This window comes from Pleurodeles waltl, chromosome 7 (genome assembly GCF_031143425.1).
Source record: "Pleurodeles waltl isolate 20211129_DDA chromosome 7, aPleWal1.hap1.20221129, whole genome shotgun sequence".
NCBI classification, from domain to species: domain Eukaryota; kingdom Metazoa; phylum Chordata; class Amphibia; order Caudata; family Salamandridae; genus Pleurodeles; species Pleurodeles waltl.
The window spans coordinates 83,006,054-83,021,523 of record NC_090446.1 but is presented as its reverse complement, the minus strand read 5'-3'; the positions used below and the strand labels follow the sequence as shown (position 1 = coordinate 83,021,523).

Sequence of the window (15,470 nt, the reverse complement as noted above, 5' to 3'; positions counted from 1 at the left end):
GCATGTGTGACAGCTGGTAGTACTGCAGGTGGCCGCAGGGTGAGTGGCAGCACATTGTGGCAGCAGGTGATACAGCTGGTGGTGGCAGTGGGTGTGGCAACATGTGGTGCTGGTGGGCACTGCAGCATGGAGCAGCAGCGGGCACAGGTGGTGGCACCTGGTATGGCAGCATGTGCTAATTATGGGTGCGGTAGTGGATGTGGCAGCATGTGATAGAAGTGGGCACTGCTGCATGGTGCGGCAGTGGGTGCATCAGCAGTTGGTGGCTGTGAGGGTGGCAGTGGGCACACTAACAGCGAGCACCAGCTGGTGTGACAGCAATTATTGGCTGTGTATGAGGCAGCAGGTGTGGCAGCAGCTGAGCCCATGGGTGGTGGCAGAGGGAGTGATGGTGGATGTGGCAGCAGGTGGAACAACATGCAAGTAAGGCAGCAAGTGGAGGCAGTGGGTGTGGCAGAAAGTATGGCAGAAGGTGATGCAGTAGGCAGTGGTTGTGGCTTCAGGTGTGGTGGCAGGTGGAAGCCATGTGGGAGGCAGAAGGTTGTGGCAGCGAGTGTGGCGTGGGTGGTAGCAGGTAAGGCAGCAGGTGGTGGCAACGGGAGTGGCAGCAATTGTTGGCTGTGTATGAGGCAGCAGGGGTGGCAGCAGCTGAGCCAGTAGGTGGTGGCAGAGGGAGTGGCAGCATGTGTGACAGCTGGTACTACTGCAGGCAGCCGCAGGGTGGGTGGCAGCACACTGTGGCAGCAGGTGATGCAGCTGGTGGTGGCAGTGGGTGTGGCAGCATGTGGTGCTGTTGGGCACTGCAGCAGGGAGCAGCAGCGGGCGAGCTAACAGGTGGTGGCACCTGGTGTGGCAGCATGTGCTAATTACGGGTACTGTAATGGGTGTGGCAGCATGTGATAGCAGTGGGCACTGCTGCATGGGCAGCAGTGGGTGCATCAGCAGTTGGTGGCTGTGAGGGTGGCAGTGACACACTAACAGCGTGCACCAGCTGGTGTGGCAGCATGCAGGAGCTGAAGTGTTGCAATTGGTGAGGCAATAACTGGAAGAAGTGTGTGCAGCAGGAGGTAGAGGCATGGGGTGTGGCAGCAGGTGGTGGCTGTGTGTGAGGCAGTGAGTGTTGGCAGAAGGCAAGGCAGTAAGTGGTGGCAGAGAGACTGGTAGCAGGTTGTGGCAGTGGGTGATACAGCAGGTGGTGGCACTGGGTGTGGCAGTAGGTAGTGGCTGTATTTGGCATCTGGTGGTATAAGGTGGTGGCAGCGGGTGCAGAAGTGCGTGAGGCAGTAAGTGGCAGAAGTGGGTGCAGTGAAAGCTGCACAGAAAATAATGAGCTACCTTAGAATCATATTTCCTACATAGATACAAGACATTAAAAAGGATATGTAACAATATTCATATTCATCACAAAGATACAGTATTGTTATAGCAATATTTTATTAATCATTATTAAATATATCATAAAACAGACAGTACGTACATCATTCACACCACATTCATTCTACTATAATATATACAACAGTATACCACTAAATAATCAAATATTAACACATAATCAAATATTAGCATATATATGCTTTAATACAAATATACATTTGCTTAAACCTATAAAGTCTATATCCATCTTTGAATATAGATTTGGGAACGGCCCTGATGAAGGTGGCTTCCCTATGAGAGGATCCCCGAAACACGCGTCGGCCCTTGGTTCCTACTATGTTCTGGGAGAATCATATGAAAAAATTAAGATACTGGACTTTATAGGTTGAAGCAAATGTATATTGGTATTACAGCATATATATGTTAATATTTGATTATGTGTTAATATTTGATTAGTTAGTGGTATGCTGTTGTATATATTAGTGTAGAATGAATGTGGTGTGAATGATGTAGGTACTGTCTGTTTTATGATGTATTTAATAATGATTGATAAATTATTGATATAACAATACTGTATCTTTGTGTAATGATATCCTTGACCATGTAGACAATGAATGATATGTGATGTAGCCTCAGATTGGACATATAGGGCCTGATTACAACTTTGGGGAAGGTGTTAATACGTCCCAAAAGTGACGGATATACCACCAGCCGTATTACGAGTCCATTATATCCTATGGAACTCGTAATACGGCTGGTGGTATATCTGTCACATTTGGGACGGATTAACACCTCCTCCAAAGTTGTAATCAGGCCCATAATAGTTTTTTGTGAGTGTTGACATACATTATAAGATGAATATTGTTACATATCCTTTTTCTTGTCTTGTATCTATGTATGAAATATGATTCTAAGATAGCTCATTATTTTTTGTGCAGCTTCTACTTCCCTGGTTGAGCTACTATATTAAGTCCAGGGACCCTCTTTCTTCTTCAGGTCCTATAGGTTCGACAAAGAAGTGGGTGCAGCACCAGGTAGCAGCATCGGTGTGGCAGCAGGTGTTGGCTGTGTGTGAGGCAGAAAGTGGTGGCAGCAGGTGTGGCAGTAGGTGGTGGCAGAGGGCCTGGCAGCAGGTGATACAGCAGGTGGTGACAGTGGATGTGGCAGTATTTCGGCTGTGGGCACTGTGGCATGGTGCGGCAGTGTGCATGTCAGCAGGCGGTGGCACTTGGTGCAGCACATATGGTAGCTGTGGGTGTGGCAGTGGGTGCAGCAGCAGGTGATGTCAGTGGGTGCAGCAGCATGTCATGGCTATGGGCACTGTGGTGCGGCAGTGTGTGTCAGCATGCGGTGGCACTTGGTGTGGCACCACATGGTAGCTGTGGGTGCGGCAGTGTGTGCGTCAGTAGGCGGTGGCACTTGGTGTGACACCATGTGGTAGCTGTGGGTGTGGCAGTGTGTGCGTCAGCAGGCGGTGGCACTTGGTGTGACATCATGTGGTAGCTGTGGGTGTGGCAGTGGGTGCAGCAGCAGGTGGTGGCAGTGGGTGTGGCTCTATGTGGTAGCTGTGGGTGTGGCAGTGGGTGCAGCAGTAGGTGGTGTCAGTGGGTTTGGCAGCATGCCATGGCTGTGGGCGCTGTGGCGTCGTGCGGCAGTGTGTGCGTCAGCAGGTGGTGGCACTTGGTGTAGCTCTATGTGGTAGCTGTGGGTGTGGCAGTGGGTGCAGCAGCAGGTGGTGGCAGTGGTGTGGCAGAATGTCATGGCTGTGGGCACTGTGCCATGTGCGGCAGTGTGTGCGTCAGCAGGTGGTGGCACTTGGTGCGGCACACATGGTAGCTGTGGGTGTGGCAGCATGTCATGGCTGTGGGCACTGTGCCATGGTGCGGCAGTGTGCGCGTCAGCAGGCGGTTGCACTTGGTGTGACATCATGTGGTAGCTGTGGGTGTGGCAGTGGGTGCAGCAGCAGGTGGCGGCAGTGGGTGTGGCTCTATGTGGTAGCTGTGGGTGTGGCAGTGGGTGCAGCAGCAGGTGATGGCAGTGGGTGTGGCAGCATGTCATGGCTGTGGGCACTGTGCCACGGTGCGGCAGTGTGCGTGTCAGCAGGCGGTTACACTTGGTGTGACATAATGTGGTAGCTGTAGGTGTGGCAGTGGGTGCAACAGGTGGCATCAGGTGAAAATGGATACAACAGCGGAAGCTGTACTTGCTATGGAAGATGACGCAGTGACAGTCGCCCACATTCCTTCAAGAGTAGACTTGTGATGCCAGCCTTACCAGTATGGGCAGCCCCGTCAGCGTGTCGTAGAGGAAGACGATGGCGCCAATCAGGTTGGTCATTTGCATGGAGGTCTTGGCCGACTCTGAGCCATCTAAAGAGGAGCGACGCTTGCCCTGGGCATCCTCCACCACAATGGTGGGCACGTTGAAGGCATTGCGGGCAGCGCGGCGGCCTGCCCGTCCTCGGCCGCACAAGGCATGGTAGAATGTGATGGCCACACACACCAAGCCCATGGAGATGCCACCTAGAAGCAGCAGGCTGAAGCACACTCCGAAGCCCAGGCCAATCTTGCTGACGATGAACTGGCATCCACGCGCGTAGTAGCGCTCAGTGTTGTCGTGCCAGCCGATGCTGGGCAGGGTGGAGAGGATGAAGGACACCATCCAGATGCCCATGATGGCATGCAGCGCCTGCTTCTTGGTGTTGCTCAGGCGGTAGTTGACCGGCCAGCGCACCATCCACATGCGGTGGTAGGACAGCGAGGCCACGGTGAAGCAGGTGGCCAGTGCCAGGGTGTAGTAGGTGGAGACGAAGACCTTGCAGATGCCCTCGTTCCAGTCGTAGTCCGAGGCCTCCTTGCGCAGCTGGATGACCGAGAACATGGTGAGAGGGATGGCGACCATCAGGATGTGGGTACCTGCCAGGAAGCAGAGCAGGAGCTCCAGGGGTTTGTGCTTCTGCTGCTTGGCCGAGATGCTGAGGATGGTCCAGGCGTTGGCCAGCAGGGAGAGCACGCCACAGGCCAGCCACGAGAGGGAGTTGTTGTGCAGGGTCTCCACCTCGGGGCTGTGATGCATCTTACACCCAGGCAGGGCAGAGGGGGTCGGGGCAGGCGGGAGGCTCAGGGGAGGAGGCAACTGATCTGTGTCTTCGTGGCCAAGAGGGTAGTGTGGATGAGTGGACAGTGGTAAGGCCACGTTTGATCTGTGTCAGTGGAAGAGGGCAGTCCAGCTTTTTGAAATGGGAATTGTGTTGTTCTTTCTGTTCCTCCTCCTCTTTTTTACTTTCTTTTTTGTGTTTATTCCCTTCAATGTTTTTATTTCTCCTCTCAGCCCCTTGTCTCATTTCTTTTTCTTGTGCGCCCCCTGTCTGCGTCCTTTGGCGCAATCTCTTATGGCGGAAACTTCTTCAGTGGTGACACTCGTTCCCCATCACTTGGAAGGGGATAACCTTTGTCCAGCGATGACTCTAGTTCTCTAACAGCTAGTTAACCCCTTCTCATCTGTGCCTCCAACTCCTGCTTACCTGTAGAACTGTTAAACCTATCCGTGTATGGCCCCCACTTTCCCCATGTGCACAAAATTATAAACTTCATCTCAATGGAGTTTCAGATTCTCCACTGTGCTCGTCATTGTTCCATCTGTGGTTGGAAATGTCCACTCTGGGCAGAATCAATCGCCTCTTCTCAGCCGCGCCTCCAAATCTACCTCACATTCGGAATAGCTGACCTCACCCCAGCCCTGCCTCCAAATCAGAAGTAAACAGTTCGCCTCCCCAAGGCAGCATTTCCTCTTCTCCATCATATGCAGGCCTGCTATTCTCTTCTCAAAGGGGCCTGTCGTTTATAGCAACTAGAGGCGTCACCGAGGTCCAGGGGCGGCTCGAGTTGCCCATCGTGTACTGAACTGTTAATGCTCTCTCAGGGGTGCCTCAAAAATCCCCCGCTGGGGGCGGGGGGGGGGGGGGGTCTTACACTTTTTCTCACCGTTTGTCCACTCTTTCATCCAATGTTGCAAGGTGTGGTGGGTGGGGTGGTCGGTTGTTCCTTGTCCTCTCCCCTGGCAGACCTGTGCCTAAATATTCCAGCCCGTGAGGTACTCAAGCGCACTCTCTACCTCACTGACTGGCCTCTAGGCGCACTTCACCGCGCCCTCCTTCTTCCAGGTACGCGCCTTCTTGTTGCCGCCCTGGCCCACGGAGTGATATGAAGCGCCAAGCTGTCACTTCAGGGCGCAGTGCCAGGGAGGACCCAGGTGCAGAGAGTGCTGCTGTCGTAGAAGGATGCGCGCCTGTCTCCGGGGGAAGTGTCTCTCAGTCCATCTGTCGGTTAGGGTGAATGTCTGCCAGTCTCGGAGTTGGCGGCGTGCCCGGCTCTTCCCCGGTGGATGCAAGCTTATCAGTCAGGGATGAAGTCTGTCGCCTCTCAGGAACTGGGGACAGATGTCGGCGTGACTCGTAGCGCTCTCACCCCCCTGCAAGAAAGGAGAGACATGACATCAGGACACAAGCCTACACTCTCATCTCCACCTCAGCGCTCAGCTCTTCTGGTTAACCTCTCCTCGTCCACTCAAACCGCCCCCCCCCCCCCCACCACACACACACACACACACAGGACTCTCTCTTGATGTCCCATCGGCCCCCACCCCAGTGCTTGAGAACAGCGACAGCCCTCAAGTTTACCTCCCCCCCCCCCCCTCCACCCGAGAGCGTTTCATCACCAGCTCGGATACACTTGTGCAAAGCTCCCATCACAAGGGCCACTTTTCACTCAGCCTCCAAACCTTGGAGATGTTCTCCAGATGTACCTCGAAGCACTCACAGAGACTTCAGTAGTGGGCCCCACACAGTGCTCGTCTGATGTACGTCACTTCCCGTCTGCAGCACACTCGCTGTGCTGCGGTGCACATACAGCTCTGCCAATGCGCCTCAGTTCTAGTGAGGGACCCCTGGTACTAGAACTCACTCACACTTGCATGTCTATGAAGGTGCATGTGCGTGTGTGTGTTTGCGTGTGCATGTATTTCCACTGAAATGTGTGCGTGTGTGCGTACTTCCATTAGAATTTGCCTTCGAGGGCCTAAATTGTTAAGTATTCAGAAAAGTTGATTTCTGTTTTTGACGCCTGTTGTTCCTGGAGTCATGACTAAAGTAATCTCAGATCGGACGAGGAGTGAGGGTGCGCGAGTGTGTGTATGTGTGAGTGCATCTGTGTGTCAGTGGGTGCGTGTGTGTGAATGAATGAATGAATAGCAGGATTTACAAAGCACACGGCTTTGTCCCGGCGCTAGGGAAAGCAAGAGAAAATACAACAGGAATTGCAATTGTGGACTAAAAAGCCACATCTTCAGTTGTTTTTTTGAAAGAACATTAGTTGACTACCTTACGTAATTCAGAATTCGGCTGCCAGACTATTCCAGGCCTGCGGGCCCAGGGGGCAAAAGCATCTGCCTCCCCCATTTGCTCGCTTAAACCTGGGAACTTTGGCAAAGCGACCAGAGGATGACCGCAGACTTCTGCGTGGCGAGCAGAGTTGTGTCCGAGAGGACAAGTTCTCCGTCCAGACTGGTGATGGGCCCTGTGCATGAGGGTTAACGTTTTAAACATGAGCGGTAAAGAGTGTAGGTTCTTAAAATGGGGCATCATCCGTACTCATGAAGTACCAAGCGAGCTGCTGCGCTCTGATCAATTTGAAGCCTCTGCAGAGGACATTGAGGAAGTCCTGCGTAAAGGGCATGGGGTAGTCCAACCTAGACACTACCAGGGCAAGAAGAACGGTAGCCCCATCTGGGAAGGAAAGAAATTGTAAGATTTATTTGGCCAGGCTCATCGAGCCAAAACAAGTGGCAACAACCGTATTGATTTGGATTTAAAGGTCAGCTGCTTGTCAGTGATAACGCCAAAGTTCTTTACAACCTCGAGTTGGGCAGTGAGTGGAGGAGTGTCATCAGGCCTTTGAGCTTGCAGTTTCGGAGTGAAATTGTGTGTTTGTGTCTGTGTTTGTATGTTTGATTGTGATCTGACCACCAAATACAACGCGGTGCTCAGCGGTGCCTTTTGTTACTAGGCCTGGCTCCAGAAAGCTGTAGCTCTCATTATCAGTGGAGTGCATCTACGTCAAGAAAGGACCCTGCATAGGGACATGCCCATGACATCAATGGTTTGCGCCATTGCAGTAGTGTCCAGCTCACATGACATGTGGTTGGCTCACTCCTGCAGCAGCCTCACAGGTGGGAGGTGATGCCAATGATGGAATTCTCTCCACTGGTTCAGTTACTTACAGCACCTCACCCTTTCTTCACGGGCCTGTTGACTTGTAAATATCATGGCATTCTATGACTATGCCTCCTTGTGTGGCATTGTTTATCGTGGAGTCTTCTGGGGTGGTGGTGCTGTGTGCAGGTTTCTTGTGGTCAGTGTCTCCGTCATTGTGGCCCCTGATAAGGACTGCGCGCGGACTCCTGGGAAAGCTAACCTACCTCAGCGCACCGTGAGGACAATAACACATCATCATGGGATTCATCCCCGCTTAGTTCATCCTGGTGACAATGACACACAACACTGAGCCCTGATAGCATACAAAAGGAATTGGGGTGAAATGATGGCGAAAATATCAACCAATGATGTAACAAAGTTTTGGAAATTGATGTCACACAACACTGAGCCCTGATAGCATACAAAAGGAATTGGGGTGAAATGATGGCGAAAATATCAACCAATGATGTGACAAAGGTTTGGAAATTGATGTGCTTAGGGGTGCCTGGCAGGGAGGTGGGAGCAGGAGGTGTGGTATCTGAAGGGGGTTGGGTAGAACACTAAAGATAATCTGGGAACTAAGAAGGCTTTTAGAACCTACCCCAAATTGCTCTCCTTTTTTGCTGGCTCTGCAATTAGAGATATTATTATGCAAAGAAAATGAATCAGATTCTCAGGACTGGATGATCTGCCAGCAGTCATAACAAAGACGAATATAAACTGTTGCGTGAAATACTATGCAGATGTGTTTAAACAATTTATATTTGCTTTGGCCTATCCTTACATATGGAAAGGTGCAATAATAAAACCATTTTTTAAAAAGGGTGACCCGGCAGACCCCACAAACTACCAGTTGATATGTTTAATGAAGCTGGTGCAAACAGTTTAGCAATGTATTGCTCCAGGCGCTCTGACAATAGTGCGAAGAGCAGAATATGATCTCAGTGGATCAGGGCGGCTTCAAGCCTGGGCATCCTATTATAAATCACTGCCCTAGCCTATGGGCTATTGCACCAACATGCTTAGAAATTGGGGTTCTTTCTGTACCTGATTGGTAGACTTCCAAGCCGCCTTTGATCTGGTGGAATAAAAGATCTTGTGGGACAATTTGGAAGGCATGGAAATTCCAGGTGTTACTGGGGTTACACAGTTGGATGCATTGATAATGCGCTGCGATAAGGTTGTGTCAGGGTCCCCAATTGTTTTTTCCTACACCTAGCTGACCTTTCAAAAACACTATTAGGTATTCACTCCTTTTCTCTTAAAACAAAGGGTTACGACATATCACGCCTGCTCTATGCAGTTGATCTAATTCGTGTGGATTGTCCACCAGTTGGCTTACAAAGGAAATTGGTGGAGCTTGAAAAGTGCTGCATGAAAAATAAGTTAATAATTAATTCAGATAAAACCAAAATTATGACCTTGGGTAAGAGAAAGCACTGCTTCAAATGGTCCATTGGGTAGTGAAGACACCTCAGAATATAAGCATTTAGGGATGCTTTTTACTAAATCCCTGAGTTGGTCTTTCCATATAGGTATGTTAAAGGCAAAATCATTATCAACTCTCAAAGGTTTACAGAAATTCAAAAAAGAATCTGGTGGGCCATCCTTTCATTTGATGAAGCACTAATTCCTCCTAAAATTCTACATGAAGTAGAAATGCTGAGCTTAGATAAAATTCAAAATTCAAAATTCTAATTCTAAATTCTTAGATAAAATTCTAGGTTGGGATAAGGTAGAGGGTTGTTGTTTAAAAAAAACTGTTATCCCTTCGAATATATTCCAAAGTATCGGCAATTAGGGTGGAGGTTGAGGTCCAATCCTGGTCCATATTTATGCCTATACGAACATTAAGGTTTTGAAGCAAATTATTAGTATCCAAGTAACCCAATATGTCCCTATGTCTGGATAAGATCATTTAAAGTGGTCTTAAGTGGCCTCAGAAGACACAGAAACAGCTGAAGGTGGAAGCTGATATACTATAGATCAAGAATTATATTGTGCATCTCAACTTACATACTCCAAGAAAGAATTATCCAAGATGGGTGGGTTCGACTCAAGAGAAGGGATCTTTGTTCTCTATGAGAAAGGCCTTCAGCTGAAGAAAAATTTCAGACCTGGGCGGCCTCCCCCTATCCTAATAGTCTTCCAAATTCTAAAATGCACCGTACCAGCTTTATATTTAGAGTGGGACACACCGTATGCTATCAGGATGTGTTCTTTTAAGAGTAAAGATGGTTTATGAGTGTGCGGGCTCCAGAGACATTGTACGAAGGTCCATGTACTTTTCGACTGCTGATAATCCTTAACTTTGCAACAGGGAATTTTAAAGGCTATTTTCTTAAAATCTAACATTAGATCAGGTTTGGTTGCCCTTTAATTTTTAATTAGAATGCATTTTTTAGATGTAGCATGTGCTTCAGCCAGCTTTTTAATGTTTATAAACGACTCTGTGCCATATTACTTGTAGTTGAATTGATTGTTTAACTAATGTGTGCTTTTAGCTTATCTTTTTTTAAAGGACTTCCTGAAAGTGATTAGATGATGTTTATTTTTAAATTTATCGTTTAAGAGGCTTGATCTCAAATAATCACATTTATTAATTCCTTCACACACTGCACCCTACCAGACTGCCCTGCACCCTCGGTTCCTAAGCCTAGCCATCACACTGCGTTCTAGAGGGGGTAAAAACATTGTCCTCTGTTTGATCCCAAGGACACTGACCCACCAAACCAGGCATTATTCTAGGCCAGTAACTCAAAAAAGGGACTGCACCGTAGGGACATTGATCAAGGTCACTGCATCCAATGGACTCTGTCCTACCACAATGCACTGCGTTGAAGAAACGCGACAGTGCCATGCACTCCATCAAAGAAAAACTATCCTACCATACTGCATTGCTTCAAAGAAACAGTACCCAACCGTACCACATCCCATAAAAAGAAACACTACCCCGGCATGCTGCACTGCATTAAAGGAACGCTGTCCAAGAATACTGCACTGCATCCGATGCACTCTAACCAGTCGCGGCTGGTGACTTGGAAAAGTGGTGGGTGGGGGGATAAAACAAAAATCAAATAAAAATAAAACTTAGCTGGACGTCGCTGCCTCTCTCCGCTGCGCTGCAGGCTCCCAGCCTGCCCTGCGGCCAATATTACGCTGCTCATAGCAGCATTATGATTGGCTGGGCGATCAAATGCAGAAAGGCAGGCTGGGACGGCTCTCTCCAGCGCGACTACACTGTGCTGGGTTGGAGAGAGCCCTTGTGCGTATGTGTGTTTGGCCGGCCGTCGACGTCTGGCCAAACACACATGCGCACTGAGGGGAGCGCTCTGTGCACTCCCCTCGGTGCTCGTCATCCCATGGCCCCACCCCTATAAAAAGAAAAATATAATAACGTAGGTTGATTATAGTTTTATTTTTAAAGGTTTGCAGCTCCTGCTGCTGGTGGGGGGGGCGACGCTCCTCCGCCCTAATGGAGGAGCCGCCCCTGACTCTAACCTGCTATACTGCACTGCATCAAAGGAACTCTATCCCGCCATAGGGCACTGCATCAGAGAACACTATACAACCATACTGCACTGCATCCAATGAACCCTATCCTACCATATGGCACTGCATCAAAGGAACTCTATCCTACCATATGGCACTGCATCAAAGGAACTCTATCCCGCCATATGGCACTGCATCAGAGAACACTATACAACCATACTGCCTTGCACCCCATGAACCCCATCCTACCATTCTGATCTGCATCAAAGGATCTCTATCCCGCCATATGGCACTGCATCAGAGAACACTATACAACCATACTGCACTGCATCAAAGGAGCTCTATCCCGCCATCGGGCACTGCATCAGAGAACACTATACAACTGCACTGCATCCAATGAACTCTATTCCACGATTCTTCCCTGCATCAAAGAAACGCTATCCCTCCATACTGCACAGCATCCAATGAACTCCACCCCATCACACTGCACTTAATCAAAGAAACGCTATCCCTCCATACTGCATAGCATCCAATGAACTCTAATCCGTCACACTGCACTGCATCAAAGAAATCCTATCCCGCCATACCTCACTGCATCCAATGAACTCTATCCAATGATACTGTCCTGCATCAAAGGAACGCTATCCCACCATACTGCACGGCATCCAATGAACTCTGTCCCACCCTACTGCACGGCATCAAGAATTTCTACCACACCATACTGCAGTGCATCAAAGGAACCCTATCCAGCCATACTGCACTGCATTCAATGAACTCTATCCCTCTATACTGCACTGTATTCAATGAACTCGATCCCACTATACTGCACTGCATCAAAAGAACACTATACCAACGTACTGCACTGCATTCAATTAACTCTATCCCACTATACTGCACTGCATTCAATGAACTCTATCCCTCTATACTGCACTGCATTCAATTAACTCGATCCCACTATACTGCAGTGCATCAAAGGAACCCTATCCAGCCATACTGCACTGCATTCAATGAACCCTGTCCCACTATACTGCACTGCATTCAATGAACTCTATCCCACTATACTGCACTGCATCAAAGGAACCCTATCCCTCCATACTGCACTGCATTCAATGAACCCTGTCCCACTATACTGCACTGCATCAAAGGAACCCTATCCCTCCATACTGCACTGCATCCGATGAACTCTAACCCGTCACACTGCACTGCATCAAAGGAATCCTATCCCGCCATACTGCACTGCATCCCATGAACTCTAACCCGTCACACTGCACTGCATCAAAGGAATCCTATCCCGCCATATTGCACTGCATCCCATGAACCCCATCCTACCATACTGCCTTTCACCCCAGGGTCGCTAGAGAGGTCACCCTGCACTGCATCCCACTTTCCCCCCAGTTTTCTTGGCACTCGATGTCTCTTACATCTCATGGTCTACGCTCTATCAACTACACGCCCTCCACAGTTTACCCTCTCTTGTGACTCTTTACTAACTCTTGAGGGTTCTCTCTGCAAGAATTAAACACCAATTTCTTCTTGCTGGAATCAGTTTTATTAACAATTTGGCCAAACCTGCTTTCCTCTCTGTTACCAGCTCCTAACTATTTATATTTCTTCCTATGAAAGCGAATAAAACTATTTTGAAACAAAAAAAGAATGCCAACAACTGTGACCTTTATTTCCTCACAATATTTTGTTGCCGACCCATCACTTTGAGATAGGCTTCTAGTGCTGGGAAGTGTTTACGGATCACGAGGCGCTAGGAGGACAATATCACTATATTTCTCTCAACAGTACTTCCCTGTCATTTACACAGTGCTATATTTACACAACCAAGGCTGAACAATTTGCAAAAACCCCAAACATAAATTAACCTTAAACAGCTGAACAGAGGGCCATTTTCTATTTATATAAAGAGTCCTGGAGAACATCCATGAATTAAAACATACATATTTTATTAAGAGGGTGCAGTTCAATGAGACTTTCAGTGCAATAGTGAGGGGCAAGGAGTGGAAATAAAATGCAATAATCTAACTTTGCAATGAACTCCAATGGCGTTGGTGCATCACATGGCACAAGATGCACCAGCTCCGACCACAGTTATGTACCATGGATCCGGCCTCTAAGACTATGTATCGCGGGTGCGGCTAGTGCTTAATTTGAGCCAGTGGTTTCCGGTGCTGGGCACCGGCAATTATTTTTGAGGGTCGGCACTTATTTTTTGGCATTAGGCATAACCTGCGAAGAAAGAGAAAAACAGAAAACTGTCAGAAACTCAGAAAGCTGCAAGAGTGAGCTGAAGGGGCAAGGAGTGCCTTTAAATGGATTGAAGAGGTCCGAGAAGGCTTCAGGATTACGCTGCCTCAGTATTCTGTGCTCGCACATTTAATTGCAGCAGCCGCGTGTTTCAGAGGAGAGCTTTGGGCACCGACATGTTTTTAGTTACAAATGAAGCACTGCGGCTACCCATTCACTACCCCACCTCCAGCAGCTACTGCGACTGAAAGAAGCACTGAGTCCCATGCTGCTTCTATCATCTTTTTACACTCTCCTGTGTTCTCTTCTCTATGTGATGTCATGCTTTCTGCCTCCACCAATCTCTGCACCAAGTGCAACCATTTTTCAAGTGTGCGGGGGGGGCAGTGGCTGACTTCCAGGACACCGCAGTTGCCCTTAAACAATTGACTTCCTCGCTTTACTGCATCCTAATAATACCAACCTACTGTACTGCACCCCAAGGACACCAGGTGACCTACCTACACTGCCAGTAAAGCCGGTAAGTACCAGCGCGACACACACTGGAGGCGCACCAGTCATTACTGAACCAACCTGCAACCTTCAGACTCTAGGAAGCAGCAGCGGGAGCACTTCCATTGATGAAGTAAATGTGAACCCTAGTAACATCCTTTGTGCATTTACACCCTCCACTCTCTAAGTGAAGGGTCTTCGAACTGTGGGGTCGGCCTCAAATGATCCCCGGGGCGCCGGGCTCTGGCCAAAAGAAGCTTTATGTCAATAACAGGGCTTTGTTTTAAGATGAAAAAATGAGCAGCAGTAATCCGCTCTGTAATGGGCCATCACTAGCCTGTTTTTTCATTTATGTCCAAGCTTGGGACTTGGGGCCTGATTCAAACTTTGGGGGAGGTGTTAATCAGTCCCAAAAGTGACGGATATACCACCAGCCATATTACGAGTCCATTATATCCTATGGAACTCGTAATACGGCTGGTGGTATATCCGTCACTTTACCGTCACTTTTGGGACGGATTAACACCTCCTCCAAAGTTGTAATCAGGCCCTATGTGTCAACAGGACTACAAATGCTCTTCAAAACCCCCATCTCCACTTCTAATAATCACACTGTACTTACAGCTTAGTATGGCCTGCCTGACCAGAGTAGTATGTTTGGCAGTCGCAGCTCGCGCGTAGCAGAAGGGGCGGGGTGGCGCGGGGGGGATTAAATTAAATTTAAAATAATAAACATTTTTTTTAAAAACACTTACCTTATCGCCGTGCGCCGCTCCGCTCCTCCGTCTCCTCGCTGCAGGCATGCACAGGCTCCCAGCTTGCCCTGCGCAATCCTGATGCTGCTTACAGCAGCAATAGGTTTGGCTGGGAGCACCAAACCAGGGCGCTCCCAGGCAAACTGTGAGCCTGTGCAGGCTCTCTCAAGCCGTCCGAGACGGCCGGCCAAACACACATGCGCACTGCTCATCACCCCCGTGGTTCCCCCCTTTTACCAAAAAACTTTTTTTGGGAAAAGGTTTGCAGCTGCCGCTGCTGGCGGGGAAGGGGGGTGGGGGCAACACTCCTCTATCCTTATGAAGGAGCCACCCCTGATGTTTGGCATCATGTATTTGATTGTATTTTTATAACAGTAACAGAACTTTACTACAAAGTTTAAATAAATCTAGACAGATTTAGTCATTGCCAATCTAATAGAATAATTGTGAAAAATTCAGAGGGGGTCTCTGAATTTTTTTTTTCCCACTGGGGTTGGTCAGCATTAACAGGTTTGAAGACCACTGCTCGAAGTAATAGCACTGACACTGATGTTACATTTGTAGGGGGTGTAGGACAGATTACTGGAGGAGAAGTACATGCATCTGGATTATAGAAGGAGAAGAAGATGTAAAACTGGTTGAACTAAAAGTAACTACAAGCAACGCACAAATAAGAATGATGACAAGTAAAATCGTTTTAATAAAGTGGAAACAGTAAATTATTTAAAGAAGGATTTACATTTCATGGGAAAGTCAATAAAGTATGTAAATGATATAGGGGGTCATAAAGAACATGGTGGTCATTGCCGCCAATGGCATGGCGGTCCAGACCGCCATATTCTGAACATGGCTGA

At 48.7% G+C, this 15,470-nt stretch overlaps 1 protein-coding gene across 2 annotated transcripts in view; it reads right to left on the bottom strand.

The window, feature by feature from the left end:
* Positions 1-15,470, bottom strand: part of GPR162 (G protein-coupled receptor 162) — a 99,953-nt gene that overhangs the window by 27,977 nt on the left and 56,506 nt on the right. For both annotated transcript variants that reach the window (XM_069243051.1, XM_069243052.1), the window contains exon 2: positions 3,649-5,844. In XM_069243051.1, coding sequence (XP_069099152.1) covers positions 3,649-4,449 — 801 coding nt within the window. In that variant the 5' untranslated portion in view covers positions 4,450-5,844. The remainder of the gene's footprint in view (positions 1-3,648; positions 5,845-15,470) is intronic.